The sequence below is a fragment of the Pyrgilauda ruficollis genome, unplaced genomic scaffold, assembly GCF_017590135.1.
Source record: "Pyrgilauda ruficollis isolate IOZ18807 unplaced genomic scaffold, ASM1759013v1 scaffold12, whole genome shotgun sequence".
NCBI classification, from domain to species: Eukaryota; Metazoa; Chordata; class Aves; order Passeriformes; family Passeridae; genus Pyrgilauda; species Pyrgilauda ruficollis.
In genome coordinates this window covers 7285691-7313504 of record NW_024510321.1, presented here as the reverse complement: position 1 = coordinate 7313504, position 27814 = coordinate 7285691, and the positions used below count along the sequence as shown (strand labels likewise).

The 27814-nt window shown below is 38.5% G+C and overlaps 1 protein-coding gene across 1 annotated transcript in view; it reads left to right on the top strand.

Moving 5' to 3' along the window:
• The window catches only part of PTPRN2 (protein tyrosine phosphatase receptor type N2), a 630254-nt gene that overhangs the window by 64233 nt on the left and 538207 nt on the right, over nt 1–27814 (top strand). Inside the window, exon 2 of the mRNA XM_041487587.1 lies at nt 2010–2060. Coding sequence (XP_041343521.1) covers nt 2010–2060 — 51 coding nt within the window. The remainder of the gene's footprint in view (nt 1–2009; nt 2061–27814) is intronic.

Sequence of the window (27814 nt, the reverse complement as noted above, 5' to 3'; positions counted from 1 at the left end):
TTGAAGTCTTTATTATTATTTTCTGCAAGAATGCCTTTCTAAATTGAGCATTGTTATTCTTTTAATTAGGCTCTTGTTCTGTGAGCTTTCTGTGGATGTGTTTTGGTCACTGCCTCTCATTGTTCTTGTGTGATGCCCTTTATGAGTCAGTGTGCAGCTCAGGCATCCTCCTGCTTGGCTGGGTCGGTAGCAGGGCTGCAGTCAGGTATCTTCAGTGAGTTTCCAGACACTGTTTCAGGTCAGATGGTTCTTACAGCAGACTTGTCTGGAGCAAAATCATCCACATCTCAAGAATATGCTACAAACCACAGTTTGTGTACTGGGGCATGGGTAAAAGAATGAGAGAACTCTTTTATTCATGTGCATATTGTAACTCTGTGTAAGGTTATGTGTATGTGGGATGGATGTGAAGGACCCTGTTGGTTCTCCAGCATGTCTTGAATTCACATAGCTGGGCTCAGACCTAGCATTTGCTGCTAAATCCTGCTGAGACACACAGCATATTAGTTCAGGCTTAATGATGTGCTAATACAGTTATCTGCTGAAAGGCTTCTCAGAAATTCCTAAGTCACTCTATCTCACCAAAACTTTTCTTTTAGCAGGATTAGGAGCCAGGTAATTCATGGTCAGAGGGTTCTGAGCCTTTCAGTTCTTTTTCTAAGGACATCTTACATAATCCACTGGGCTCCCTTGTGATTAGAGGTGCTGTACTTTGTGCTTTCATGGAGATAGGCATGGCTGGGGAGAGGAGATTTGCTCATTTGTTTGGATCTGGTGTGGTTCCTGGCTGGTTTCTTGATGCAAGGTGTGGAAAAGCTCAATATTGTTTAATATCATAACTCTGTGTGGCTATTTATAAATAAGATATTTTCCAGGAAAATGAAAAAGCTTAATTGTGAAAATATTAATTGTGTTTGTGTCCAACATACAGCTTCATTCCTCAGATTTGCTCCAGTCCTAGCTCTTTAGCCTTGTCAGAAAATAAAGAAACTACTGGTTGGGTAAACCAAGTGAGTGCCCTTAACAGTAGCAGGATATTTCACAGTGCCTTTGAACCTGATCCTTGTCCCTGTGCCTCAGTGTGGAGTGACCAGAGCAGAGGCACATCTTGCCCACTTCCCTGCTGCCTTCACAACTATCACCAGGGACTCATTTTGGTTGAGGATAAAAGCAATAATCACTATTGTCTCAATACCTGGGTAGGTGACACCAAGGGAACAGAACACTTTGGTGACAAGGGAACAGAATACTTTATTCATGAAGATCTGTCCAAGTGAAAGAGGTTTCTAGGGTGAAGAGTGGAGCATTTGCAGTAGGGGCTCATCAAGCAGCAACTTTGGGATCAAATTTCCTGTTTTAAATAAAAAAAATCCAAGGATATTTTTCATGGACCTATTAGTATATCCTATCAGTATTTGTCAGCTGTCTGTGAGGTATTAGGGTGTTGGTAGGGATGGCTTAATTTGGAAGCCTTTCTCAAAAGAGTTAGCGCTCCTGAAGTCATGGTTAGTGGTTCTAGTTACTAAATCCAAGCTTAATATGAGCAATTTATAGGCTGATTTATAGGCTTGTCTTATTGCTATGGTAATATGGTCGGGATGCTCTTGGTTTCTTGGTGTATATTCTTGCAGTATTGCAAGATTTTGGTTTCTTGGTGTATATTCTTGCAGTGTATTGCAGCATTACTGTGCTGTGGTATAATAATGTGCTCAAAATTAAGAGAACATAAAGTCCCTCAAATGACTTAATGAGAGAGACATGCATGGAAAAACTGAACCTTCAGTAGAGAAATGAGAGGAGGAAAAACTTCAAAGGTTATTCTGGATATAGCCAGTTAGTAAGATGTGCTGTCTAATCAGACCTGTTCTGGACTTCCTCTACTGCCCAGTCTGAACTCCCAAGGCCAACCAAATGTCTGATTTTCAGAGCATTTAACAGGTCTTCAATACACACTAATTATCCACAGTTTGAAACCTGTATTAATTTTTCCCTTTCTTTTGTGTTTTTAGGCTGCCTGTTTGAGGATGACCTTTGCAAGTCTTTTGAAGTCTGTGTAAATGGTAAGTCTTCCATGTTTTGTTTGCTGGGTGGTCTGTCCTCCACTCTGTAATTGCTCTATGTTTGATTCAGTAAACCAAATACCTGGGTGAGTGAGAAGAAGGGGAAAAGGAAAACTGCCAGGTATGACTATTCTTGTCAGCAGTTAGGAAAAATGTAATAGATTTAAAAATAAATAAATAAACATTCTCTAAACCTTGAGCAAAACAATTTACTTTTATGTGGGAGAGATTTTAATTTAATTAAGCACACTGAAATATGCTAACATTTAATTTGTCCTAATACAGGTGAAAATAACTGTTTTGTTACTTCCAGTTTGTTCCTCTTTCTAGAGGATTATGTTGAGTAATTATCAGTGTCCTCCTCTTCAAAAGATTGTTATTTTTTATAATAATGAAGTAACTCTCAAAGGAACACTGCAGTTGTTGATTATATTTTTCCTTTTTCTGTGATTTTACTTGAATTATGCAGAAACAGCTTTCTTCTGCTGTCCTGCATAATTTATTTTCAGTAAGTCATGAAAAACAACACACCATATGAATGAGGCTAATGGAATAGTACAAAAGATGTTTTCTCATAATAGTTGAAGATTGGATATGTGCTATATGAAATGATTTCATTCCCAGTGAAGGACAGAGGATGATTTGAGAGGGGTCTTTGAAGCAGTAACTGTTATAAAATGTGTATATGTGATGAAAGGAGGAAGGGAATAGTTTTAATACTGTCTTTTGACATGGAAATATATGGCAATATGTATATCTGCAATAAGGGGGGGTTGCTTTTTTAAACAAAATTTCATATACAATACTTCATTTGTGACTTCATATTGTAAAGGAGAAGTTTTGTATATATTATGCAACAGATTATATCAATTTCTGTACTTTAAGGGATCTCTCCACTGAAGATTTTGCTGTTCCTATAAATGTAACTTCCAAACTTCTTGCTCTACTTGTTTTCTTAAATGAAGATGCAGTTTGTCAAATCTCCATGCAACACTCTTTAGCATGCAGAATTAAATTATGGAAGTTGTATCTTTGAATTTGAATGGACCTTTTCTGTAGAACTACTCATATTTTGGCATAACTAACTTAAAGAAATGTCAGTAATGAATAAGACAGTTGATCAATAATATCTTCTAGTGTCTGATCTTGTTTTAAAAAAATACTTGCAGGGATTCTGTAAAAGCGTCTAAGGCAACTGTAAAATATTTCATTCTTTTTTGTCCCACTGGGAAAATGTTATCTAGAGTGTATTTTAAATGCTTTCCTTGATGCAAGTGAAGATAAACAATTCTTGAGAAAAGAAACAGGATCTCTGGGAGATTGTACATTGAAGTACTAAAAAACCAGCAGAATTTTTTATATGTAGCAGAAAGGAAGTTGGCCCCTTCTGAGCAATCCTTCACATTTTTTCCTGCCCAAGGTGCTGCTGATTCACCTGTATCTCTGGAATTTTTTTAGAAATTCTGATATATTAAAATTTGAGAGCTTTGCTGGGTTGAGAGCTCAGGAGCTGAAGTTTGTGGAGGTCACTGTGCTCAGAAGCAGGGCTTGCTTTGAAAAGGTTTGCCTCCTTTTTGCACACAAGTATTTCTGAAGTACAGTGTGAAAGTGGGTAAGAAACAGCAGCTGCTTTTTGGTAGCATCTGTGATCTGCAGATCTCCTTCTGAATCCTGCAGGAAGGCTGATAATTCTGATCTTTTTCTCTGCTTCCAGCAGAGGCAGAGAAAACTGACCACATTTGCCTACTGAAGACATAAGTCACAGTATTTGCTGTCTCATATCTGTCATCAGCTGTAGATTTCAAGTGTATTTCATGCATCCCTTGTGAAAGCATAACCAAAACACCTATAACTGAGCTATTTCATAGCTTAAAAAACCCCCCCTACTTTTCTTCCCTTCTCATTTCTTCTGAAGAGAGATTTTTACTGAAAGATAAAATTTTGATAAATTTTCCTTTCTGTGAAGAAAAACAATGGTGCTAAAAGAACAGCTTTTGTATTGTTAAAAGCAATGTAATAGTATTGTTAAAAGCAATGTAATAGAATTGTAAGATCTGAGATAAGCAGCATAACTGTTTATATCAGAGATAAGGGCTGCTTACATCTGTTTAGGTCACAAGCCATTTTTTCAGGGCAAAGGACCTGCTGTAATAATGATTGTTGACTTTTCTGCCACTTTCTCTCATTGTATAAAGGTCTCTTGGCTTCAGTGATGGGTTCTTGCTTATGCTTGTTTAATAGCTCCAGCAGCATTCATGCAATATTAATTTATTTCCACAAACCTTTTATCAGTTTTCTGAGCTGCACTGACTCATCAAGTGGTTAAAAAGGAACATATTGTTTCATATTAATTTTAATGGCATAAGGATAAGCCATGCAAAAAGACTGAGTTAGTTTTCCTGGACACTTCCTTTGCAAAGCCAGGACTTTGAGAGGTAAAGTGACTTAGATGTAATTTATTTATTTTTTGGTACATCATTGCTTCTTTCTTAGCGTTGGAGGAACTGACATTTTCACCCATCTAAAATGCTTGAAGCTTGAAAGCCTGCAGCTAAAAAGACTTGATGGGAAAGGTGAATATGCCTGTGAGCTGCAGAGTCTGACAGCAAGTAACCTGGCATACTATAACCATGGAAATGCTTTCCCCCCAATAAATTCTGAAAAGTTGTTACAGATACAACAGGAAGCAAATAACATCTTAATTAAAGAAGATGTATAGAAGGAAAATAATAGTATGAGGAATAGTATTTGCAGTGATGGTATGTGAAGTGACACAGCTGTGGGTAAAGAGGGATATGGCTTTCACACCTTCACATACACTTTGCTATCTGGGTTAGAAGTTCAAGCAAAACTTGTGAGTGTATTTTTATTTTAACACTGCTAGCTCTAGCTCTGCCTAGAATGTGTTTGTATGAAAAGGAAAGAAAAAAGCATCAAGAAGGAATTTTTAGAGGATCTCTGAGACAGAAATCCTTTGCTTACCCTTGAACAGTCCTTGTATTTATATACTAAATTTAGTACAGCTGGATAAGCAGGAATATGTCATGTTTTGTTTTGCATTTTAAGTGACAGATAAAGGAGTTCATGTAAAACATCAACTTGTTTATCTTTCTTGTTGGAAGGTTTAAACAAACTGGCTCCTGTGAACAGCAAAACAAAGACAAGTTCTTATTCTTTCTCATGAAATTGTGCTATTAATTCTAGCAGTGCCACTAGGAAAGACTCCATGTGGTACAGATAAAAGTGTTCATTTCAAAGTAACCATCCCTTATGTCCTGTCTTTATTAAACTGTCTGAACTGCTCATTCAGAAGGGTGGCATTCTTTCCTTTAGCTTTAATCTCCAGGTATTTTGCTTCAGAAAGCAGTTTTGTGCTGTGTTTTATGCAGGCATGGATACCATGATATCTTTGCTCCTATCAACAGATCCTTTATAAGTCAGGGCAGTTTTATTTACGAAAGAGGCTGTGGCTGCAATCCTCCTTCCTGCATGAAATCAGAATGGGGTTCATGCAGACAAGATCAGATAGTAGAAAACAACTCTGTGAGACCAACCAAGGAAAGTTAATTAAATGCAGTCGTTGGCGCAGAGCGCGTCGTTAAGCCAAGCCTGGCTGACAAAACCTCCCCTCTCCTCGGAAGACAGCTCTGATGTCTGCAGCAGTGTTTGGAGAAGCTGTGCTTCTGAAAGGCTGGGCAAACAGCACTGCACAGCTGAATCAATATTGCTTTATGTATGCAAGCCGCACTTGTTAGGAGGGACTTAGGTTAGCACGGTGTGGCAGAGGCACCCAGGCATTGCAGTACAAAATCGTGAACCTTTCCAAGCCCGGATCTCTGCAGGTAGTTCAGAATATTAATGCATTTTCTTCCTCAGCTCCAGAGCTCCTTGAACATTTGGAGTATAAGTGATTGCGTGTGCTGGTGATGAGCCATAAACGGTAAACATGTGCTACAGATGATAAGGGAGAGAAGTCAGGATCCCTGAAATGGTTTCTTGAACTAAATGTGTTATGCTTTGAGGTTTTCCAGACCATTGCCTGGTAGGGTGGGATTGCAGAGGGAGATGCACCTCAGCATTGTTAAACTAACAGATGTCTGCGGCAACATCTGCGTTGGCAAGGCACTGCTCTCCAAAAGCTATTGAATTTTTGTCAAATGACGCTATAAATCTGGGCCTAAGCTTTCTGAGCCCTTTCAGTGAGCATCAGTGCTTGTTATAACTAAATTCAGACTTCTGAGGAGTAACACTAAGTGGTAACTCTGCATGTACTTTATGTATTGTCTGTAGAGAATTTATGTGCCTTTCAAGGATATAGGGATTCTTCACAAATAACTGAAGTTCAAATACCACCTGATGTCTTTTCTTACCCAAATTCTGAAGTAAATGAGTGTGTGTGTATGTTTGCATTGGGATGTTTTGTTGTTGTAAAAACCTGGCCAATTATTTAAATATTAGGATTTGCTCCCAGTGGTTCTTCTGTACCAGTTCAATGAAGTAACAAGACTTTTTTTGTCTGACAATTTACTTACTCAAAACATAATTTTTTTAATATGTCCAAATAAGTCACAATCTTGTGTGGCACTCAAGAAGAAGTAAAGCTTAAAATCTGCCATTGTATCATGGTATTCAGAAAATCCACATCTTTAGAAGTATTTACACACTTCATTCAACTGAAATCAAGGGTGAGTTAACACCTAAATATTCCTGAGACTCTGTGGATATGAAGATGGTGTCTCAGTTATTAGGAATACTTTATAATTTTTAAGGAAATTTATACACCTTTTGAAACAAGTTTGTGGAAATAAACACCAGGATTGAAATTGGCTCATTTTTTTTTGTTCCCCGCACTTGTTCTTCGTTAGGATGTGTGACAGTTGTGTAATAGGAACAACTACATGAAATGGAGATAGTTTGGGAGGAAGACTTCCAATTTCCCATTAGCCTGTGTTCTGTTGTGTGTTAGCTCTCACTTCCCCTGAACTATTTGAGGTACTGGAGGTGAAAAATTAACATTTAAGTCTTAAGGTTAACATGTCAGTGCAGTGGTGACTTCATCTCCTTTATTTTGAAACAGTGTGGTGGGGTTTTTTCCTCAATGAAAAAAGCCCCATCTGTCTTCCAAACTGTGTATTTGTGTCTTGTGTTTGTCTCAATGTGGTGTTAAAACAGCTGCCTGTGTGATGGTGGGACAGAAATGCCCAGCACTACTGGCATTAGAACTGGAGTAGTGATCAAAGGTGAAGTTACTCCTCTTAGGAAAAGATGTTTAGTGTGATAATGCAGCTGTGGTTATCCACTGCCCCAGCTGTCTGTAAAAACTTCTTTGTGGGGGATTCTTTTTGTGGAGAATCTCAGGGTGCAGCTCCTGCAGGGCAGAAAAGCATTGCTCAGACTTCACTGGCAGTGTGCTGCTCAGCACCAGGTGTGAGAGGCAGCCATAAATCTCCTACCAGCCATAGGTAATCTTTTATATTCCCATGTCCTGTGCTAGTAAATAAGGTTTGGAGCTGCTGAGTGCTGCACAGTGCTATTTCATATGGACAGGCCTGCTTTTGCTCAGAGCTCAGGCAAGAATTCTGCTGTGTTGTCACAAGGAAGCTTTAGTTCTTAGTGTTGTAACTTGTGGTAATGCATTTTCTTGGCTTTCACAGAACCAGGGCAAGCATTGTAAGAAAATAGTTTAACCAGTGTGGTTTTGAGTGATTTTGGGGGTATTTTAGTGTTCAATTCAAGAATTTTGATTATAAGATTCCACCTCCCCTGCTGCTGACTGGGGGGATGTGGGATGTGTGTGGTGGAAGATTTGGCATCACTGGAGAATAACAATAGTTATCTGGTATCTCTCTGTTTAAAATTTTGCATTTGGGGTGATAAGGTGGATGAATCTCTAAAATCTAATGTAATGGTCTGATATTAAGTAGGATTAAAATTCTGAAATTTTTGGAGTTGCCTTTTTTTTCCTCTCTCTCTTTTTTTTTTTTTTTTTAAATTCAATATTTCTCCCTGAAATATGTGAGGTGATATGAAGTCTTCAGCCTTACCAGAGCTCTCTTGCCTTTTTTTTTTTTTTTTTTAATTCAATATTTCTCTCTGAAATATTTGAGGTGATATGAAGTCTTCAGCCTTACCAGATGTTAATTAGGAAAATACAACCAAATCTTATTTTTCTGCTGTTTTTGGACATGTAGGCATTATATATACAATTTAGGGTAACTCTGAACTCATATGTTAAGCTAGCATGCTAAATGTTCCATGAAAATATATTTGTGCATTAGAGATATTGTTCTGTTAACACCTTTTGGGTAAGCTACATAGCTGCACGTTCATTGGGCACGTTCAGAGATGTTCCCTATTTCACTATTGCGTTACACTAAAAAATATTTTAACATTTGAGAGGTCATGGAAAAGTACAGCCTGTTTGATAAAGGCATTAGGGAGTCTCAGTAAGGTTTGAGTCTGATGAATGATGAAACACGAGAGCCTGAAAAGGACAGCGTGGTCTGGAGAGAAGAAGAGAACACCAAGGGATAATGTTCTGGCAGTGAGGTGGAAAGCAAATGAATCCTGGTTTGGAGTGACACTGCAGCAGTGTGCCTCTGCTCTAAATCCATCATAGTTTGTCCTCTTCTTGTGTCAAGGGACATTCGCGAGTGTGGTACACTTCATGATGATTAAGATGTTTGGTTACATCTTTTGAAAAAATAAAATAACAGTTTTTTCTTTAGCTCTTCACCTTTACTAAGAAAAAAACCAAACCAAAACACCACCAACAAAGAAAAAACATAATTTTTTTTATGAACAAAATCTAGTAATAAAAATTGTCAAAAGAGAAGAGATGTGAAATGAGTTGGCAGTGATGGCTACACAACCATATTGTGGTTTTTGGGCAGCCCCAGATTTGTGTGAAACAGGACCTTTTCTCCTGGTGTTAAAGGATACCTTCTACTTAGCAATCATAAATTTATTAAAAATATATCATTCCAAAAATGAAGTGCTTAACAACTACTTGCTTATTCTGGGCTTCATCTATCCTCTGTCAGAAGGCAAACTGGTATTTGCCTTTGTCCCCTTAAATATCAGTGCCTACAGTCTAGTGGTGGTTAGTTGGGTCAATCAGATTAATTACTGAGATACTTTGGTATTTAACTGAGGCATTGATAGGGGTGTGTGAAAGAAGACAGGCTAGAAAACTTTGATCCCATCCCCTGCTTGGGAAAATTGTGCTTCTTAAAATATTCATGCTGCTTCTCTTTTTTTTTTTTTTTTGAAAACTCCAGTGATCCTGTGTTATAGTACATAAGCTGAAGACATGAGGTCCTGAATCAAATATGTTTTCAAAATGTACCAGTTTTGCAAAGATATTAATGAATGACTATTCACTATGCATTTTCTTGAGTGTGTAGGAGGCAAAGCTGTAGATTTCTTAAGTGTATTCTGAATAACATTCTTTTGGATGATTCCTCACAGTTACAAGTTTTTCTGTGCAGAAGATGTCATTTTCTTTTCCTGTTTTTCTGTCTTTTTTTCTTCAAATTTTAAAAAATTCTTCGCCCTGTTTGCTGCTCAAACTCTACGTCACCTGACTGCTGTTGCCTTGAAATAATAATTTAGTGAACATCATTTTGTTTCTGACTTTGTAGCATTTGACAAGCACGAATAGTCTTTCGGCTCTCAGTCTGCCTTTAAACATAATAGGAAAAAAATATTTATGGTTTTCATGGGGAAGATGATGTGGTCCTGGCCACGTAGCTTCTCAGAGACTATAGGAGAAATGAGTAGAAAACCTTACTACATGGTTCACATGAAAGTGTATCCACTGCAGCAGAGCAAAAGTGATGAGTCTGCATGAAATAGGGATTTGTTTTGTCTCAAGACAGCTTGTGTGTGAAAAGTATATGCAGTAATTATTGACATCCATTTTGCCAAGTAAGAAGCCAAGGAGGAAGGTATCATTTTATAATATTCTAAAGGAGCTGTGGGTTTATATGCACATGGAAACCATAAATGTATAATATACAAATATACCTTTTAATTACCATGATTATTTTGAATAGATGTACTAAAGAGGTTCAACATTTGCTTTTTAAACAAAAAAAAATGTAGAAGGTTTTTCCCAGGTTGTGTACCAACTATTAGAGTTCTTGATTTGGATGGATTCTTCCAAAGTGAATGAGAAAATATATCCTCTCTTTATTCTAGTGCTTAGAACAAAAGCTGTGTAATAAAGAACTGTGAGAGGCTTTCATTGTTGTATGTCCTCATTTAATAAACAAGACCAATCTGAAAGTGAACTAATTATGGTGCTGTTGATTAACAGGTAAAGACCTGTTAATGAAAAGTCATCCTGCATTATATGACATTCCAAGCCTTTAATTTAAACAGAGTTTTCCTTCATTCCCTCCAACCCCATGGCAACAGCAACAAAAGTTGCTCTAGAGGTAGGCAGAACAATAAATATATTTTATGGTCCCAAACTATTTATTGTAATTTGGTCTTTACTGAAATAGCTTTGGCTGCTACTCTGCACAACTTGAGAATATTTGGTAGCTTTTGCTGCTGTGTCAGCATGTTCCTCTAGTGCCCTGTGGTAGGATCAGTGTGATTTAAGGCTGGTAACTGCAGTGGATTTTGAGGCTGAGTAAGGGAATACAACATTTCATGTTTGGACTCGTAAGTCTTCAAGGTACAATGGAAATTGCTTTTAATGTAATGCACTAAACATTTGTGTTAGTAATGAATTTGCAATATTATGATGAGGTTTAAAATGTGTACCTAATTTATTCTATTTAATGTTAATTGTCTTAAGATTGTATTTAGATTTTTGACTGCATTACCTCACTGTGTCTTCCAGAGATAAGGTTGTATCACAGTTTTTTTCCTGGAAGTAACAGGACAGGTATGATTGTGAACAGCTGCCCACTGTGTGATTTTTCAATGGCAAAAATGTCTATTTTTGGTTCTGTCTGTTATTGAGCTGCAATTGATGTTTCTCTATCATAAACTCTACAGTAGATGAGAAAGAGGACTATTACCCAACCTGAAACTATAATGTACTGGTGGGGAAAAATAAATTGAGGGGAGTTGAAAACTACCAAGACCTTCCTTCAGATTTTTGTCTTTGTCCTGTAGTCCTCTCTCTTTACTCCACATTATGCTGCTGCATCTCTGTTTCTGTGAGGTTAAGATAGGAAAGGTATTGGGAGACAACTGACGAATGGATTTTTGGATGGCAAGACTGCTAATAGTTTCATAGTTTATTGAACACTTAAAGAAAGCAATCTGCAATACCCAGTCACAATGGAAGCAGTTTAAATGGCTTTTGTATTTCCAAAATTAAATCAATTTGTTTTCTCTGGATGAGGAGTGGTTTTCAAAGTGGTAGGTAGTGTTTTGTTTTTAAATTTTAATTAATTTTCAAGCTTTGAGTAGCAAACTTGACTGCTTCTTGTTTACTGTGACTTAAAAAATCCCCAAAACTTTCCAAATTATAAGTCTCCTGTTAGTCTTCTGATTTAATCTCTCTTTCTAGGATGTTTTTTCACTTCCAAGTTAGAGATGTGAATTTACTAGCTTTCTACAATAATTAAGACTTCCTACTCTGATGACAACTTGCCTTCATATTAGTGGAATTTTGGTGATGGTGTATGCTGAGTAATTTAATAGAACAAACTGTTCTTTCACTGGCAGTACCTTTTAGAAAAGTTTCCTTTCAATTTTTACCTGTAATTTTGATTGATGTGTTTGGTGAATGATTGCTTTAGCAATATTTGACTTTTAAACTCTTTCACTTATTTTTTCCTTACTTTAAAATTTCTGTGAATACTAGTTGGACAAAAATGGATCAAGATACAGTTAAGAAATACCAATCCTATCCCATGTCTCAAATTCTTTTTTATTAATTTCAATTTTGTTATGGTAAATCTAACTTAGATGTCAAACTTCCACACAGTATTTTTGTTACAAATATTTGAAGTTGTCTAATATTAAGATTTCTTTTCTCCATTGTCTTTCTTCTCCTGCAGTTAGAGCTCCCCACCCAAACACTTGAGGCAGAAATTATAGCTGAAGAAATGGAGAGCTCTGAAAGAAGTTTGGGCAGAAAAGGATCTCTCTTTCACCACTGTTTTTCTCAGTGGCAAAGGGTTGATAGATGTGCTTAATGTTGCAGTACAAATTATAAATGCCTGTTCACTAAGATGGTAATCAGGCAGTTAGTGCCCATTTCATGTCTCTGGATTCACTGCATTCCCAATTAGAAGTCAGGCCTTCTCTCTGGGCTTTATTTCAAACATCTCAAGAGATTTATAGTAGGCCCAGTATTTTGGTTGTTCCCCTCCCAGAAATAAGGTCATTGATTAAAATAATTTTGTTGTTCTGTGAAATATTACCTTTCACATATGAGACCAAAAATGATCTATTTGTGTCAATGTATTTTGTTGGCATGGTAATTGAAAATAAGTTATGACTGGCAGAGAGGTTAACGGCATATTTTAGAAGGCAAGAAAGTTGGAGCTTAAAAAAAATGCTATTTCATCTCAGAAATCTATGGGAAGAATCAGTTTAACAAAGAATGTTTTTTCTATCCCTCAGCATCTCTTCACCAAGACATTAACTAATTCTTGTATTCTGAAGAGGCCATACTGTGTTGGTTTGGGCTGAGCTGGAGTTAAATTTCATCCCAGTAGCTGGTGTGGGGCTATGATGGATCTTTTCTGGAATCAGTGTTGGTAATTCAAGGGTGTTCTTAGTGCTGGTGAGCAGGGCTTGCACAGTACCAATGCCTCTTCTGCTCCTCATACAAGCCCACAATGAGGAGTCTGGGAGACCTCTGGAGTCTGGGAGGGGACCCAGCTGGCCACAGGCATGTCCCACAGCCCACGGTGTCATAACCTGGGAGCTGCTGCTCAGGGACTGGCTGGACATCAGTTGGTTGGTGGTGGGAGAGTGTTTCCATTTGCATAATTTATCTTTCTTGAGTTTAGTTATCTTAGTTTTGTGCTTTTTCTTTTCATTACAATTTGTTATTATTTTATTTCAATTATATTATAGATGTTGTTTTATTTCGGTTATATTTAGATGTTCTTATCTCAACCCAGGAATTTTCTTGCTTTTACCCTACTGATTCTCTTCCCCCCATCTTGCTGGGGGTGGGGCAGTGAAAAGCAGCTGTTTGGTGCTTAAGCTCTGGCTGGGCTAAAACATGACATGATTTCACAGGGCTGCAATGGCTTGTGAAGTTAATGTTGTGATTCCTTCCTGCTTTGCTTAGACAAGATCCCCACAAATGATGCAGATCAGCTGGCTCAAATAATACCTTATGGTTTCTCCCCGGTTATGGGGAGAATGATTTCATTAGATCATCACACACCAAAGGAAATAGTTCAAAATTTGAGGGCTAAGGGGTTTTCATCATGCTTTTCATTCATGTACAGTAGTACAGGAATAAATATTTCCCTTTTTTAAACTTGAATATCTCCATAGCAGATGTAAACGGGAAATGGGCATTTGTTAATTAAGCTGCACTAATTGCAAATTTCAGTGCCACTGCAAGCTGCCTTCTTAGGAACCATGACAATGACATTAAGCACTTGCTTAACAAAATCGTCTCCTGTATGTCATGCAGTTCACATCCTGTTTGCTATTTAAAAGTTGTTGGCACAGGTAAAAGATTTTTTATTAAAAACAATGAATAAACAGACTTTTCTTCATCTGAAATTGGCTATTTTCAGAAGTATGGTTTTTAGATGGAAAAACAAGTGGAGACATATTTTTATTTTCACCTTTTCTTGCCTAATTCTTTTCATCTGAGCCTGCCTCTTCAAGCAGAGAAATATTTTCCTCATCACACAGAAATAAAATCTGGTCCCTGGCCACAAAAAAATCTTGGAAGGAGCCCTTTATAGAGATCTCCTGCAGGACATTAGGGACCATGGTTTCGTGTCTCTGTCTGCCTCACAGGGGTGGAAGTGTCAGTCCTTGCTCTGAGAACAGTGTTCTAGAATAATCTCTGCTCTCCCCATGGCAGCTGGTCATCTTGCAGGGACATGGAGAGGAATTATGCAACCAGGAAAAGAGCAGGAGAGTCTTTAATCCAAGTGAGTATCCCAAAGGTTATTTAACAGTATATCAATATACACACTACAGAGAAAGCTTTTGGATTAAAAAAAAAAAAATCTATATGTAATGCCAAATCCTCTGAGGTTGAAAGTTGCACTTAAGTAATCAGCTATGAAATATGTCTTGTTTTCAAAGTTCTGCAAAACTTGGTCTCATTTCAATTCATGTCCCCTAGACTGTTCTTAATGTTGTTTGAACTACGCAGGAATTGCTCTGCAGTCTGAGAGCCCCAAGCTGACTCTTGTGCTGGAGAAAATTGCATGTTACAGCTATATAATCAATGACATAGTCCAAAATCACCCCATTAAAGGAGGAAAAAAAGTGCAAACAATGTGAGTAACTCATATATCTGTATAGATAGATGATTATGATATGTGAGGTTTTCTTGGTGGAAAATACAAATTAATGCAGGCAATTTATTTTAAAAAGCATTATCCTTTGCTAGACAAGGAGATTTTGTAAGCAGTCTAACATACTTGCAGAGGAGCAGAGCCATATGTCACTGCAGAAGGTTTGTCCTTTGGCTTCAGTAAAATGAGAATGTGAAAGATTTTATTACTTTGGGTGTTAATACAGGTCGTAATCAAGATGAAACCGAATTATCTACAGTATCAGTGTGTGAGATACTGCCACTCAAGTGGCAGCAATTTTATGGGGGAACAGACTGATTTATTTCTACTTGTTTACTGCCTGTGCCCGTGAGCCGTGCTGTCTGGCAGGGCTGGGTCTGTGCTCTGCACAGGTCTGAGCTCTGTGCCCAGAGCCGACTCTTCCCCCCATCTTACACTGCTGCACTTGGAGTAACCCTGAAAATATTGATTAGTCATTTTTATGGAAGGTGGAAAAGAATCTGGGTGAGACTTAACTCAAAGTTACATCTTTTGCTGTTGACAATGTCTGAATCAACTTTAGACTCAACTGAGGAATGCAGCTCATTATTTCAAGACTGAGAAGGGGGTGATGAGATGTTCTGACTTCAGTTGTCCTTGCAGCAGAATAGGCACTGGGGACAGGGGCAGCAGAAGTTGTGGTTTGCTCTTCTTTCACCTGGGTCACAGTGAGCCCTGTTCCCCAGAGCTCCTCAGCCCTGTTCTGCATCTGAGCATGCTGTTCTTGCCTTATCAGAGAAGAGTCTGACTGTGACCTGGCACCTTTTCTCCTTGCCAGAGCCTGGGATCCTCTCTGTGAGCAACATTTGCTACTTGAGGAAAGAGAAGACAATTTATTTTGCAAATCTAGTATGGGGATGCTGAAAAGATCCTGAATGGGGGAAAAGAGTTCTTTAGGATTGTGGAGGGAGCCTGGAGGCGTGCACAAGATGGAGGAGGAGATGAGGGAATCCCAAAGGTCATAAAAGGCTGGGGAAACCTTGGCTTCCTCCAAGCCTCCTTCCCATGTCCATCCTCATCCTTCCTTCCCAGAGTGCCACCAACAGTGAAATTTAGTTTTGCCTCCATAGCTGAGGAACTCTGAAGCACTGAAAGGAGCCTCAGAGTTGGCTGAGAAGATGTGAGAGGGACACCTATGGAGAAAGCCTGATGGTGGAGCAGGGAGGTGTAAGTAACTTTTATTTTTGCTAGATCAACACTGGCATAAAGAAGCTCTTTCTGTTGGGTTCTCAGATAAATCTACCTGCTGTCTTCTGCAGCAGCCAGGTGGATCAAAAGCACAGAAATAATTTAGCACACCAGATCTCTACAGGTAAGCTTTGGACACTGTTTCCATTGACACTCCCCTATACTCTGTTTCCATCCCCAAATCTGCAGGGTTAATTGCTAACCCAAACTAATATTAATTTCTATTTGTTTCTTAAGTTCAGAGGAGCCCTCCACACATATTACTGTATTAGGTCTTGACTTCTGAGTCAGGTGTCAGGGTATATGAGTACCTTAGGCATTTCTAAAAGCTTATATGGACCTGAAAGATAAATAATGTTTGGTACAATTATAACTCACCAGCAATTCTCAAGAAAAAAACTTAAAGAAATAGAACCTAACAAAGGTTTTTCTATATATTCAGAAATAAGATCTACATACTTTTTTCTTTAAACAGCCTTTAACTCTTATAAAATCAATTAAATCAATCCATAATTTTATATAATTTTAAAATATACCAAGTATTTTATTTTCATCTTTTTACAAGAGTGTTTACTTTTAAAATAAGAAACTTGCATTTTGTGGGGGAAAAGTACAAGGCACTTGGGAAAAATAATTTATAGAGTTGGTCCCTGATTTTATTCCATGAGCCACTGTTTGCTCATTTGGATGAAGGGTGCTTGTGTAAGGAAAGGGCCAAAAGTCTCGGGAGAAGTGGATGAGCTTGCGTGCCTCATCCACTGGAAGAAAATCCAAGATAGACACATAATGAGAAGAAAGTTTGTTTTCCTGACTATTTTGTATCCTTTTGAAGTCTTATTCTGCGAGAATAAGAAGTATGAAAAAATAAGAAATTAAAATTTTGTCTAAAGTGAGAGCTTACACCAGAACATGTCAGAAAAGGCTGTAACATCCAGCACTTGTATGGCCGTCTCTCTTGTTCTGTAGGTGTTGTGGGAGGTCAGTCTGGGTTTTTCACTTGTTTGTTTTCCTAGTCAGTCAAAAAAGGAAAAGTTATATGATGAGCTTATGTGGTTGTTTGTTTTTTAATGACTTTCACCTGATTTGTGGGAGTTGAGAGTTTGTTTGTCACCAGTGCTGGGTTAAGATGGTAGCAGGCGCAGTGGGTTCATTTCTGTCTGCCTCTGTCAGTCACCACTCCTGTTTAGATGGGTTTAGTCTGTTCTCATTGCCTTGCTTTGACAAGTGGCTCAACAGCAACTGGATGAATTAGGTAATCTCTCAATCCCATCACATCTTTCTGCCTGGTGCCTGTGTTGGGTTGCCAGGTTGGGCTGAAGGGTGCAAGCAGGGTACAGCTGGGAGCAGGAGAGGCTTGACTGACAGCCCCACAGTGTCAGGGTCAGGACAGAAATTACTGCAAAGAGAAGCAAGACCAGAGCAACATAGCCTGTGAGTCTGAAGGAAAACCTCATTACTTAAGCAGCAATGTACTCTGTCAGGGGTTGGTGCCAATGTGGAGTGGTGGATGGGTGCCATAAAGGCAGCTCCATTGATACTGTGGGAAATCCTGGATGAATGGATACAGCCAGAAGCCAAGTTCTACTCCAGAACTACCTAATGGCCTTCTTGGCATGTCCTTCATTATTTCAGTGGCAGATAATGTGGAACTGGTAAGAAGGAAGGTTGCAAAGGTGAATTCACTATTCCAGAAAGTTTTACTCTCTTAAAAATGCTTGCTTTAAGGTCAGCTTGAGTAACAATAATATGGCTTCAGAGGTATCTTTTAATACTGAATTCCTAATACTTGTTGTGCATTCTCTTTTTGTTCCTGTGACATAAATGTATTAGCAGATGTAGTGGCATTATGTGTGATAGAAAGGAAATCCAAAGAAATTTTAATGTTTAAGATTACTGTGAGAGCTAGAAATGCTGGTTAATCTGTCATATATTCAGCCATGTACCTTTCCCATTAAAATTAGTTGTCAGAGAATGGAAGTGAATGGGTGAAATTGGTGTTCAATAGCAAGGTGTAATGACATAATGGACTGTGGAAATCTGGTGGTTTCAGGTGTGGTTTTGGTAATAGGCAGTATAAGTAGCAAAGAATTTCATAGCTGCAGAATATTCAGATAATTTGATAGAGCTGGCAGATAACAAAGAAAAGAAAGAACAAATTCACCAATACTTAGGCAATTCAAGATGGCAAAGTTTTACAGTATTTGTGTGGACACCTGCAAATCTTTGCTGTTTAGAATGATTCAGCATCAGCTGCGAGGGGGAGCAATGACTGATACTTTGTTTATTCAAAGGTATTTGGCTTCTCTTTGTCGGGTGTAAGGTCACTGGTACATCAGGAAAAATTTATCATTTTTTTAATGTCTTAGAAATAACTTGTTGAAATGCAATTTTTATTATTTTTTGACTTGTGTCACGCTATCAGTATTACAGTATTTGTTTTTGTGTACTTGTAAGCAAAATAAACATGGCGAAATGTGATGTGCAAAAAGTCAAAGTTGGCATTGAGATGTTCTCCGACTACACAAAAGAGAAGTTACTGCTATGTTTGTGTTATCCATGTCTGCGATATAGTTACTACAGGTTTTGAAAACTCATTTATTTAAAAGTAGTTGTTACCTGGGCAAGATATTGTGCTCTTGGGCATGGCCTCAGCAGATTTGATTTTTTCAAATCCACCTTATTTGTGCTATTGTGGCCAGGATGCCCCTTCTAAATCCTAAGGTTTGTTTGAGACTCCTGGCTGCTCTCTCCAACCTCCTTCCTCATCCTCCCTGGCATCTTCTTGAGCAAAAGCAGGCAGCCTGGCTGTTCTCATGAGTCTCTGCTTTTTAGTTTTACCTTCTCTGGTCAGAAATACTGCTCATGTGAAAGCAGCACTTGTGTTTTCCTGTTCCCTGACTGTTGTGGCTGGATTGTCCATCTCAGTGTTTGTGACTGATGCTGGCAGGCAGGATGTGGGGTCACCTTTTTACCTTGTACCCTGCAAGGGTCGTGTCCTGTGTGGGCTGTGCAGTCCAGTGCACTTTAGGATGACAAGGGTTGCCTGTTGGGCTTGACACACCTTGTGCAAGCCTGTCTGGCCACTGGTGTCTGCCTCTAGCTTTCATCCCAGCAATACCCCAAGCTTTCAGACTTTGCTTTTCATTGAAAAAAGGGTGGACTAGGATTGATTATTAAGCTGCGTTGTGTCTTCTGCTTGACCAGAGGCAGGTTAATGTGTCCCTATGTAGCTTGCCTGTGATCTTTGTGCCAATCTGAAGTGGTCAGCCAGAGGTCTGTTGTTGTGGAGTCCTGTGTGCTGACCTCAGAAACCCCTGAGCACAGAGCTAAGGTGATACTGGGATTTAAACCCAGCTTAAAGAGTGTGTCCTGCCCTTCACACAACTCCACACCCCATGATGATCCAGATGATCAGAAAATCCATGAGCAGGAGCACAAATCCCATTTTGCTCTGGGGAATGTCCTTTCCCTCTTCTGATCCAGAAAAGACCCAGATTTGCAGCCCATCTCTGGCTACACAAGTGTGATTGTCAGGTGAGCCAGAATTTGTGCTGGGGTTCATGGGGGCCTGGGACTGGCTAGTGAAGTTCCTCTGGATTGTGCCTGTTGCTGTGCTGCTGCTGGGAGGCATCTCCTGGCTGCAGCTGATCCTGCCAGGCTGGTGATGGGGCTTTGGGAAATCCTCCTGTGACTGGAGATGTGCCCATAGCGTGAGGCTGTTGTAGCCATGTTAAGAACAGAGCAGAGGGGGTACCTTTTAATTTTTTTTTTTTCCAACACCAAACTGAAAACCATAAAAAAGACTTTTGCTGAAGATACTTTGGGAGTGTAATTTGGACTATAACTTCACCTTGTTGATAGTCAGTCAATATTTCTGTTCCTTTTGGGGACAGTTCTGATCCTTCTTTCCCTCTCCCATGCACACAGAGGTTTGTTCGGCTGCAATAATCACAGATGCACAATTAAGGACCCATTTTCAGAGAGTCCAGGGAGATGCAGTGCTCACCTCCAAGAGTATGGCTTTAACAAACTAATTGATTTCTAAAGAAAAAAATACATCAGTGTTCAGCACCCAGAAAATGTACATCTAAAATGACTTATTTTCTAATAATTGTGTATGTAGTATAATGGCCATCTTGTATGAGATGAGAGGATTGTCTGGGGAGCAGTAGCAGAGGTGCCCTGTTTGCTTTGCAGTTCTCTGACCTGCTTATTAGAGGACATTCTTATTAAACAGATGAATTTATAAGGGAGGTGTTTAGGGGGCCTGTTGTTGTTAAGGGTCTGTCAGCACTTTTCAAGGTGTTACAAATATATGCAAACTGGTTTTAAGTAGCTACTCATCCTTGGTCAGTAATAGGCAGAATAAAGCCTTATATGATCAAAAGTGTATGTTTTATTTGCTATTTTATATGAGAAATAAAAGTAGGGAAAACTGAAGACTGCTGAAAATCATCAATAATTTTACAGTTTTAAATATTTTTCAGGGTAGTAGTAGAGGGGAAATGAAATGTTTCAGAAAAATGTGATGGTTTCCATTATAATTATTTAGGGGGTTTTATTTCACAGTTTTTCATTATAAGAGGGCTACTTTTACTGAAGAGGAATTTGTGTAGCAGTACTGTTGTCTTGAAAAAAACTCCAATAATTTATTTTAAGAGAAAATTCCTCACATGAAATTTAAAATAGAAAACAGTATGTTCTCCCCCAGAATGAACTGTTCTCTCCTCCTGTTCCCTTTCATTAGTCCCTCCTTGAGTACTGACCTCTTACTTTCTGCATTAATGCAGCTCTGTCTCTTGGCTCCTCATCAGCCTCTCCCTCTTGTACCCTGCTGAGGCAGGCATCCCTCAGAAGCAAGTGCAAGACTGGAGAATGCAGGAGCCACAGCTCAGGGTCCAGATGTGCCTCGTGAATGTCATTGAAGGGTGTCATGGGTAGGGCTGATTCAGTGGCAGAGTTCATAGTCTGGGCCATTCTGGTAAATCCTGAAAGTGCCCAAGGAAAGGGAAATTTGAAACTCCAGTTTTAAAAACACAACAAAGCAGCCACCTCTCCCCACAATCCATCTTGGTTCAGTTATTTAAGGAGGACTTGATGACTTCTGTTGTTTGGGGAGAGGGGGTAGGCTTTGGGGTTTTTTGTTCATTTATTTGGGTTTTGGTTTTGTTTTTAATAAAAAGCAGCCCATTAGAAGGCTGTGGAGCTGAGTTCTTAAAATGAAGATTGTTACAGCATAAGAGCAGTGTAACTGCCCTTTAAGTGTTCAAAGGTAGCTGGAGCAAGTGGTACCTGGTAAATCTTTTTATTTTGTGTGGCTGGCAGTTACCTGTGCAGCAAGGGGAACCTCTCAGAAAGGCTTGTCCACCTTAGGAAGGCTGTAGATAGCTTCATCTTAGTACTGATGTGTTACTTATTGAGAATTCAGCACCAATAGGTGTAAATTACTTTGATGTAACATTTTGCTGACCCTGCTTATATCATAGATGAGCAGATGGTACGGAAAACATTTTGTACCTGTGCCAGGGAAAGGCAGTGAGACTGAAAAGTAAACCTTAGGCTGAGAGGCTTGGGCACGATGAGCTCGCTGTGAGCATCTCTGGAGGAGCTGACTGGAGAGCAGCCCAGGCATCGTGGCTCTGCAGCACCTTTCCTCAGGAGCAGCAAATCCTGCAGAAGGCACCGGCTTGCAGGCAAGGAACTGCCGTGCCAAAAGAGCTGGAAAACTGACAGTGAGGTCTGGCTGATTTGTACTGGTGTGAGGAGGCTGTTAATTTACACCCCATCAGCCACAAGTGCCAAAGGAGGAGTGGATTCAGAAGGGTCATTTTGGACTTGTCCTTTTTTACCACTGCTTTCCTTTTGTCTTTATTTAGCTGTGTTTGGGAAAGCCAGGGGTGAGAGTGGAGAAGCTTTGTTCTTTTTGATGCCCTGATGTGGAAACTGGGTTTTCAGGTTTTGAGGTGAGTATTCCAGTTGGTGTTTTTTGTTGGCAGTGTAAAATTTCAGAGATCGAATGCCACTCTAACTAGCAGTCCGCTGGTAGGAGAGCACAGGCAGAATACAGAAATGACTAGTTTAATCCATATTAGCACAAGTGTGAAATGGGGCAGGTTTCTACAGCTGCAGATGTGTTTATCAAAAACTTGTTCAGGTGTGTGTCAGCACAAAGTTATACCAAGTGTGTATATAAATCATATAAATCAGCAGAAATGGAGTGTGCAACAGCCATTAGAGACCCAACCCAAACCACACAGGAGAATATTTACTGCTAAGGCTATTGGAATTGCAATCCCTGCTTATACATGTTCATTTATGGCTGTATCTTGCATTCTATCTTGGATCTTATGGTGGAAATCCACAAGGAAATGCTACTTTTGAATTCACAAATGTTTTATTCAGCAAGAAATCAGTTCCCACCCTCTACAGCTACATTGAGATGAATGGGGGAAAAACTATGAGTGAGGAAATAGTTTTAGGGGATAAAATACTGTTTCATAAAACATAGGTACTAAGGACTGGCTTAAGGAGTAAAAAATATATAAGTTTTAATTTTTTTTCAGTATTTGACATAGTATGTAGAATCTTTAGGTGCAATTTTGTATTTCTGAGAGATACTTTGAAGAGCAACAGCAGTCATATTACCTTCTGTATAGTGAATGCTTTAATTTGCAATGCTTGCTCTGTTAGTAAGACACTTGAAGTAAATGTAAATGCCTCCTGGGGCATTTCCACCTTCAAATTCTCATGCATGGGATTATTGTATTGCATATGAGGAAGAAAACTGTAGAGCAGAAGTGAGGAGGTGAGTTGTACTTCTAGCATGTATAATGTATCTTTATGAAGTTTGGTAAATACCTAAAATGAAGAAAAATATCTTGGATCAATCCATCTGAAACAATTAATTTTAATTTAAAATGAGAAAATCAGTTGTGCCAAACATTCAGCTATTTTTGTGAAAATTTCAGGTGTTCATTTGCTTTGTTTTGTGCTTTTTTTCTCAACAGGAAAGCTAGAGTAATGATTTCAACATAAGCATATAAATTATTAATTCCCTATCCATTTTACTTTGTAAATGACACCAAAATTGAGTTAAAAAAACCATGCACAGTGCAGTCTGAGGGACAAAGTCTTCTGTGAAAGAAATTTCACAAAATTAAGCACTTTACCAGAATTCTGTGAATACTGTGCTACATTCACTAAGTTCAGACTTTCCTTTAAATTTATTATTTACCTTTGCAAAGTAAGCACACCAAATTATGTCGGCAACGCACAAAAACTTTTGTTTTGTTTTCTAGCAAAATGAAGGAGACCAGACAGGTCTTGAAACCAGATCCTGTGCATCTGCATGGCGTCATTGTTGTACCTGCCATAAGCAGCTCTCCTCAGAGGTGAATTTTAGGGTGCAATTCACATCTGGGGTGATTCTTGTCTCTTCCTCCCCAACCATGAGCAGCTGTGGTCTCCTTGGGTCACACCTTTTTTCTCTGGTTTTAGGGTCCTTTGGGTTTCAGTAAATTTGCCTTGATAAGGACCCTGCCTGCAAAGTTCTGTGAGGAAGGGTGACAGGAATCCTCAAAAGGCAGTTTTGGGAACAGGGAACAAGCCCTGTGTGTGCTGCCTGCAGTTTTTCCTTACCTGTGAGGCCAAGCAGCTTCCTTATTAGCTCAGCTCCAGAACTAAAATTAGTTTTCTATGCTTTGTGGGCATTTCAGTTTGGCTTTCACTGCACAGGTCTGAGCCATGGCCTCTGCTCCTTCTGTTCTGCAACCTCATTTGAAATAATGGAGTTTAATGAACTTGTTTGTGTTGTAGTTCATGTGCTGCCACAGGAAGTGTGAGGTTTGAAATGCTCAATTTTTCCACATTAAAAACTAAATAATATAAATGAATAGAAGGTCAAAATCAAATTAATTCTGTTTTGGTTTTTTTTTTTTTTTTTTCAGAGGAGGTAATTAAGAGAGACTTGAGCAATAAATCAAGTCTTTACTATCTTTTATTAAATGTGTTTGAGTCAGCAACCTAAAACATAGTTGGGAACATGGAGAAGCTCATCATTGTCTGTAATAATAACATATTTTGTCAGGACTGCATTCTTCACAGAGTAAATGAGTCCTTTTAATGATATCATTAGGGAATAAATAGTTGTACTATTAAAAAATCAAGTGATTCCCCAAAAGAGGAGCCTTTTTCTAAAATGGAAACAGGCTGCATAAAAATAAACTGGAACTTCTACGCAAGAGTTGAGCTTTTTTGTTTACAAACAAGGTACTGTATTCAACTTTCTCTGCTTTGAAAATATGTGGAGGTTTAATATTTGCTAGAAATAGATTTTATTGTTGTTTAAATTTGGAGTTAAGTATGCAAAATGGGTGATAACTGAAATTCTTTTGAAATTCTTCACCTCACAGGTCAATTTGGTCCTAGCAGGAGACAGGACCAATATGTGCTGTCTGTGCAGTAAGTGTTGGACTCATGGCACTTCTCTGAAGGCTTTGTGTGGCTTCCAATCTCTAAAAGTGCAACCTGCTTTTAAAGAGATTATCCAAGGGTGTAATTAAATTACATAACCATTTTGGTGTGCTTGACTCACGGCAAGGTGTGTGGTGTAGGAGGATGAAGCTACTTAGCTGGCTACTTTTATCTTGCAGTGAATAAAGCCCGCAAAGGTGTAAGTCTAGCGCATAATTGGAACTCCTGTGGATCAGAGCTTGGGCAGTGAAATAGGCCTGAAACTTTGGCCAAGTTTCAATGAAATTTCATTAGTATTGGAATAGGTAAATATATATTTTTTAACTGGATTTTATGGTTTCATTTGAATTTTGAATAAATTCTCTGTCCAGGCATTTGCTGATCTCACTGCTACCCAGAACTCTAACTGGGATTGTTGCATGTCATATCTGGGGTAAATAGTTTCTGTCCCCTAAAGGCTGGACAGGACTCATCAGAACACTTTTCTATAAACCAGTAGTCTTAATGTTAAAGGTTGTTAAGCCCCAGTACAACGATGTAATGAAAAACCCAAAATCCAGTGTACCAGTGTGGGAAGTGCCAGCTGTGCACTGCCTTTAACTCCTGATACGTTTGGTAGGCTCTGGATTGCTTCATTATAGTGCCAAAAATTAAACCTTAAATCTTTGCAAGTGTTTGCAAGCTGATTATCATTAGTCTTTGGAATTAGTTGAATTTTTCTAAAATTAAACCTGTAATAATTTAATAAATGAAAAAAATCTTGCTGGCAATGCAAGGGGCAGCCATGCCAAAGCACAAACCTTCTGGAGTGCAGGGTCAGCTTTTTCTCTCCTTTATTTTATTATTTTTATTTTCAGGGAGGGATAACTTCTGGCAACAGAAAGAAGTGCAGGTGTACAATATCATAATTAAATTTAGCAAGGTTTGCATATTGAATGACCAGGTGTTGCAAGCAAAAAAACCCTCAAACACCTAAAGATCCCCCAACAAATACACATATAAACACAGCTTATATAAAAATGAAGAATTTTTTATTAAGGTATAGAAGCTCAAAAAAAAAAAAAATCTGTTTAACTTTTTATTTTTTTCTTTCATTTTCAATAAATTAAGGTCCCATATTGCAGCTGCTTTTCTTCCCAAACAGACAAAAAGCTCAGGTTCATGTATAACTCAAGAAGGCAGGGATGACACTGAGCCAGAACTTAATTCTGCTTTATTGGTAATAGAGCTGACAGTTAAGAACAAATCTACAGAATGTAACTGCAAATCCTTTAACCAAGCAGCAAGCTGAACATCTGCAATGAAATTGGCACCTAAATTTAAGTTAAGCAATAGTTTAAGTTCTCAGAAAGCAAATTAGGAAGCTAACTAGATCTGTAATTGCAACAGAGATTGTAGTGAACACAGGGCTGGACTTGAGGATTTGTGTTTTTTTGTTAGGTTTTTTAAAAAAATGCAATAGTACACAGTTGCAAACATGTGAATTTGAGGGTATAGTATGTTTATATAAATGAATAATCAACATATTCACATCTTACATGCTTCTGTGTTTTCACTGTTTGTACAGCTCCAGTCATGCAGTAAATACAACACAGGCAGAAGGGAAAGGAGCTTCCTTGCCTCCTTCCAATGGCCATAGGAAACAAAAGGAGACAGGATTCTGAGGATGGGGAAAGCATAAACAAATCTAAGCAGTAATAATCTAGTATACTTTGAGAATACAGTTGTTTAAGCCAGAATGTTAGTCTATGAAGCTTTTGTTGATTTTTCTTAAATTCTGCTTCTTTAATACTTTTTAATACTTTATATGTTAATTAAAGTAAAATATCAGCTATATTATTTAAATCTATTAATGAAGGTAAATGTATTTTTGAGTTATGCTTAATGTAATTATCTTTTTATGTTCTGTGCTCTCTTGTCTTCCAAGATCTCTAGTGAAGAAAACTCACCTGTAATGTCACTGTAATCTCACTGTTATGATTATTAAGGGACTAAAAATTCCAAAAGAGCTTTAGGGACATCTAGTATAACTATTGGGGGGAAAAAAAAATCTAACCACAGTGTAAGTTCATTTAACAGATATTTGTTTTTTAAATTGCACCACAAATATTTTGATGTAGGAGCTAGGAAAAATATAGTAGAAATATGGCTTGGTTGATTTGGCCTTAGTCCTGAGCTAGAGTTGGCCAATGTCAAAGTAGTCATGAAATGGATTTTAACATAGGATTCAGCTACATTCTGTTTAGAAAATGATTAGGAAAAAATATATAATTATTTTCCTTAAACCAATTAATTGTGAATGACCTAGGTAATGGTCAGAATGGGTTTTGATGAGGGCATGGCTGTTTTTGTTCTTGCAAGCACCCAAATGGAAAGAGGTGCTTCTCAAAGGGGAAGGAGCACACTGCAAAGCAGGTAAGGACAGTCTCCCAGGCAGGTCCTTGGTAATGGATACAGCTGGCAAAGAGCTTGATACAGGTTTTTCTCTGGCATTATGGCAAAAAGAAGTTAACATAATTCATGGTGTGAGAACAGAGAGTAACTTGGAGACTTGGGGTTTCGCTTTGATTTAACTTTCATCGAGCCTAATAGTAAGGCTGCTGTGAGAATGCTGCATAAAACTGTCATGACAACAATTTTAAATTGCTGTCAAAAATTGGAAAGGAGACAGACAAGAGTAGCTGAAATTACTTTAAGCTAGAGAAAACCAAGTACATAAAATTCAGTTCATTTTCAAAAAAATGTGATAATGTATGTAGGGTATATTGCATGGCTATTGTGTGATAGTATTTTAATGCTCAGAGGATAGCACACATTAGTAGCTCTTCAAAGAAAGAGGAGTCTAAATATGAACTGGTGGGCAAAGACTGAGAATAGGTAAATAGATTATTTATAATTTGTCCTCAAATAAGCCCCACTGGTTTGTCCTTTTTTTTTTTTTTTTTTTTTTTTAATATATTTGAGTTGAATGTGTATCTTCTGCAATTTTGAGCAGTTGATAAGAAGAAATGACTGAAGCTGGAATCTGAGAGGCATGAGCAGTTTGGTTAAATGGCCGAATCATCTCTTCTGGCCTGAACTCTGGCTGTTCAATTTTCACAAAGCAAAGGAGCAGTTTGGGTCACTTGCTGTATCACTGCATAGGAGCACACAGCCTGCAATTCAGGAATAAAGGTTTCTGTAACTGCTCTAAAGGACACTTGGAATATAATTTCAGAACAAGACAAATCATATTCTGCACTGTTTCTGAGCTGCATACTACTGGGGGTGACACAGCTTTGAGCCATCACTATAATTTTTAACATGGCCCTCATCAGATCTGACCACCTCAGATCTAAATAACCCAATTCCTAGAGCAGAGCTGTTGCATTAATCATAGCCTTGCCATTAACAGCAGAGCTGCACTTTACAATGTTGAGGATGGGGGAGGATTTTCATTAAAATACCCTGAGCAGAGGAGGTTTGGGAAAGACCAGGAAATTTCAGTCCTGGGTCACTTTCTAAATTAATCCTCTGTTCACTGCTTTTTTTGGAGTGAACTCTTTTTTCCTGGCCAAGTCTAATGCCTCACTTTTGGAGGCATTC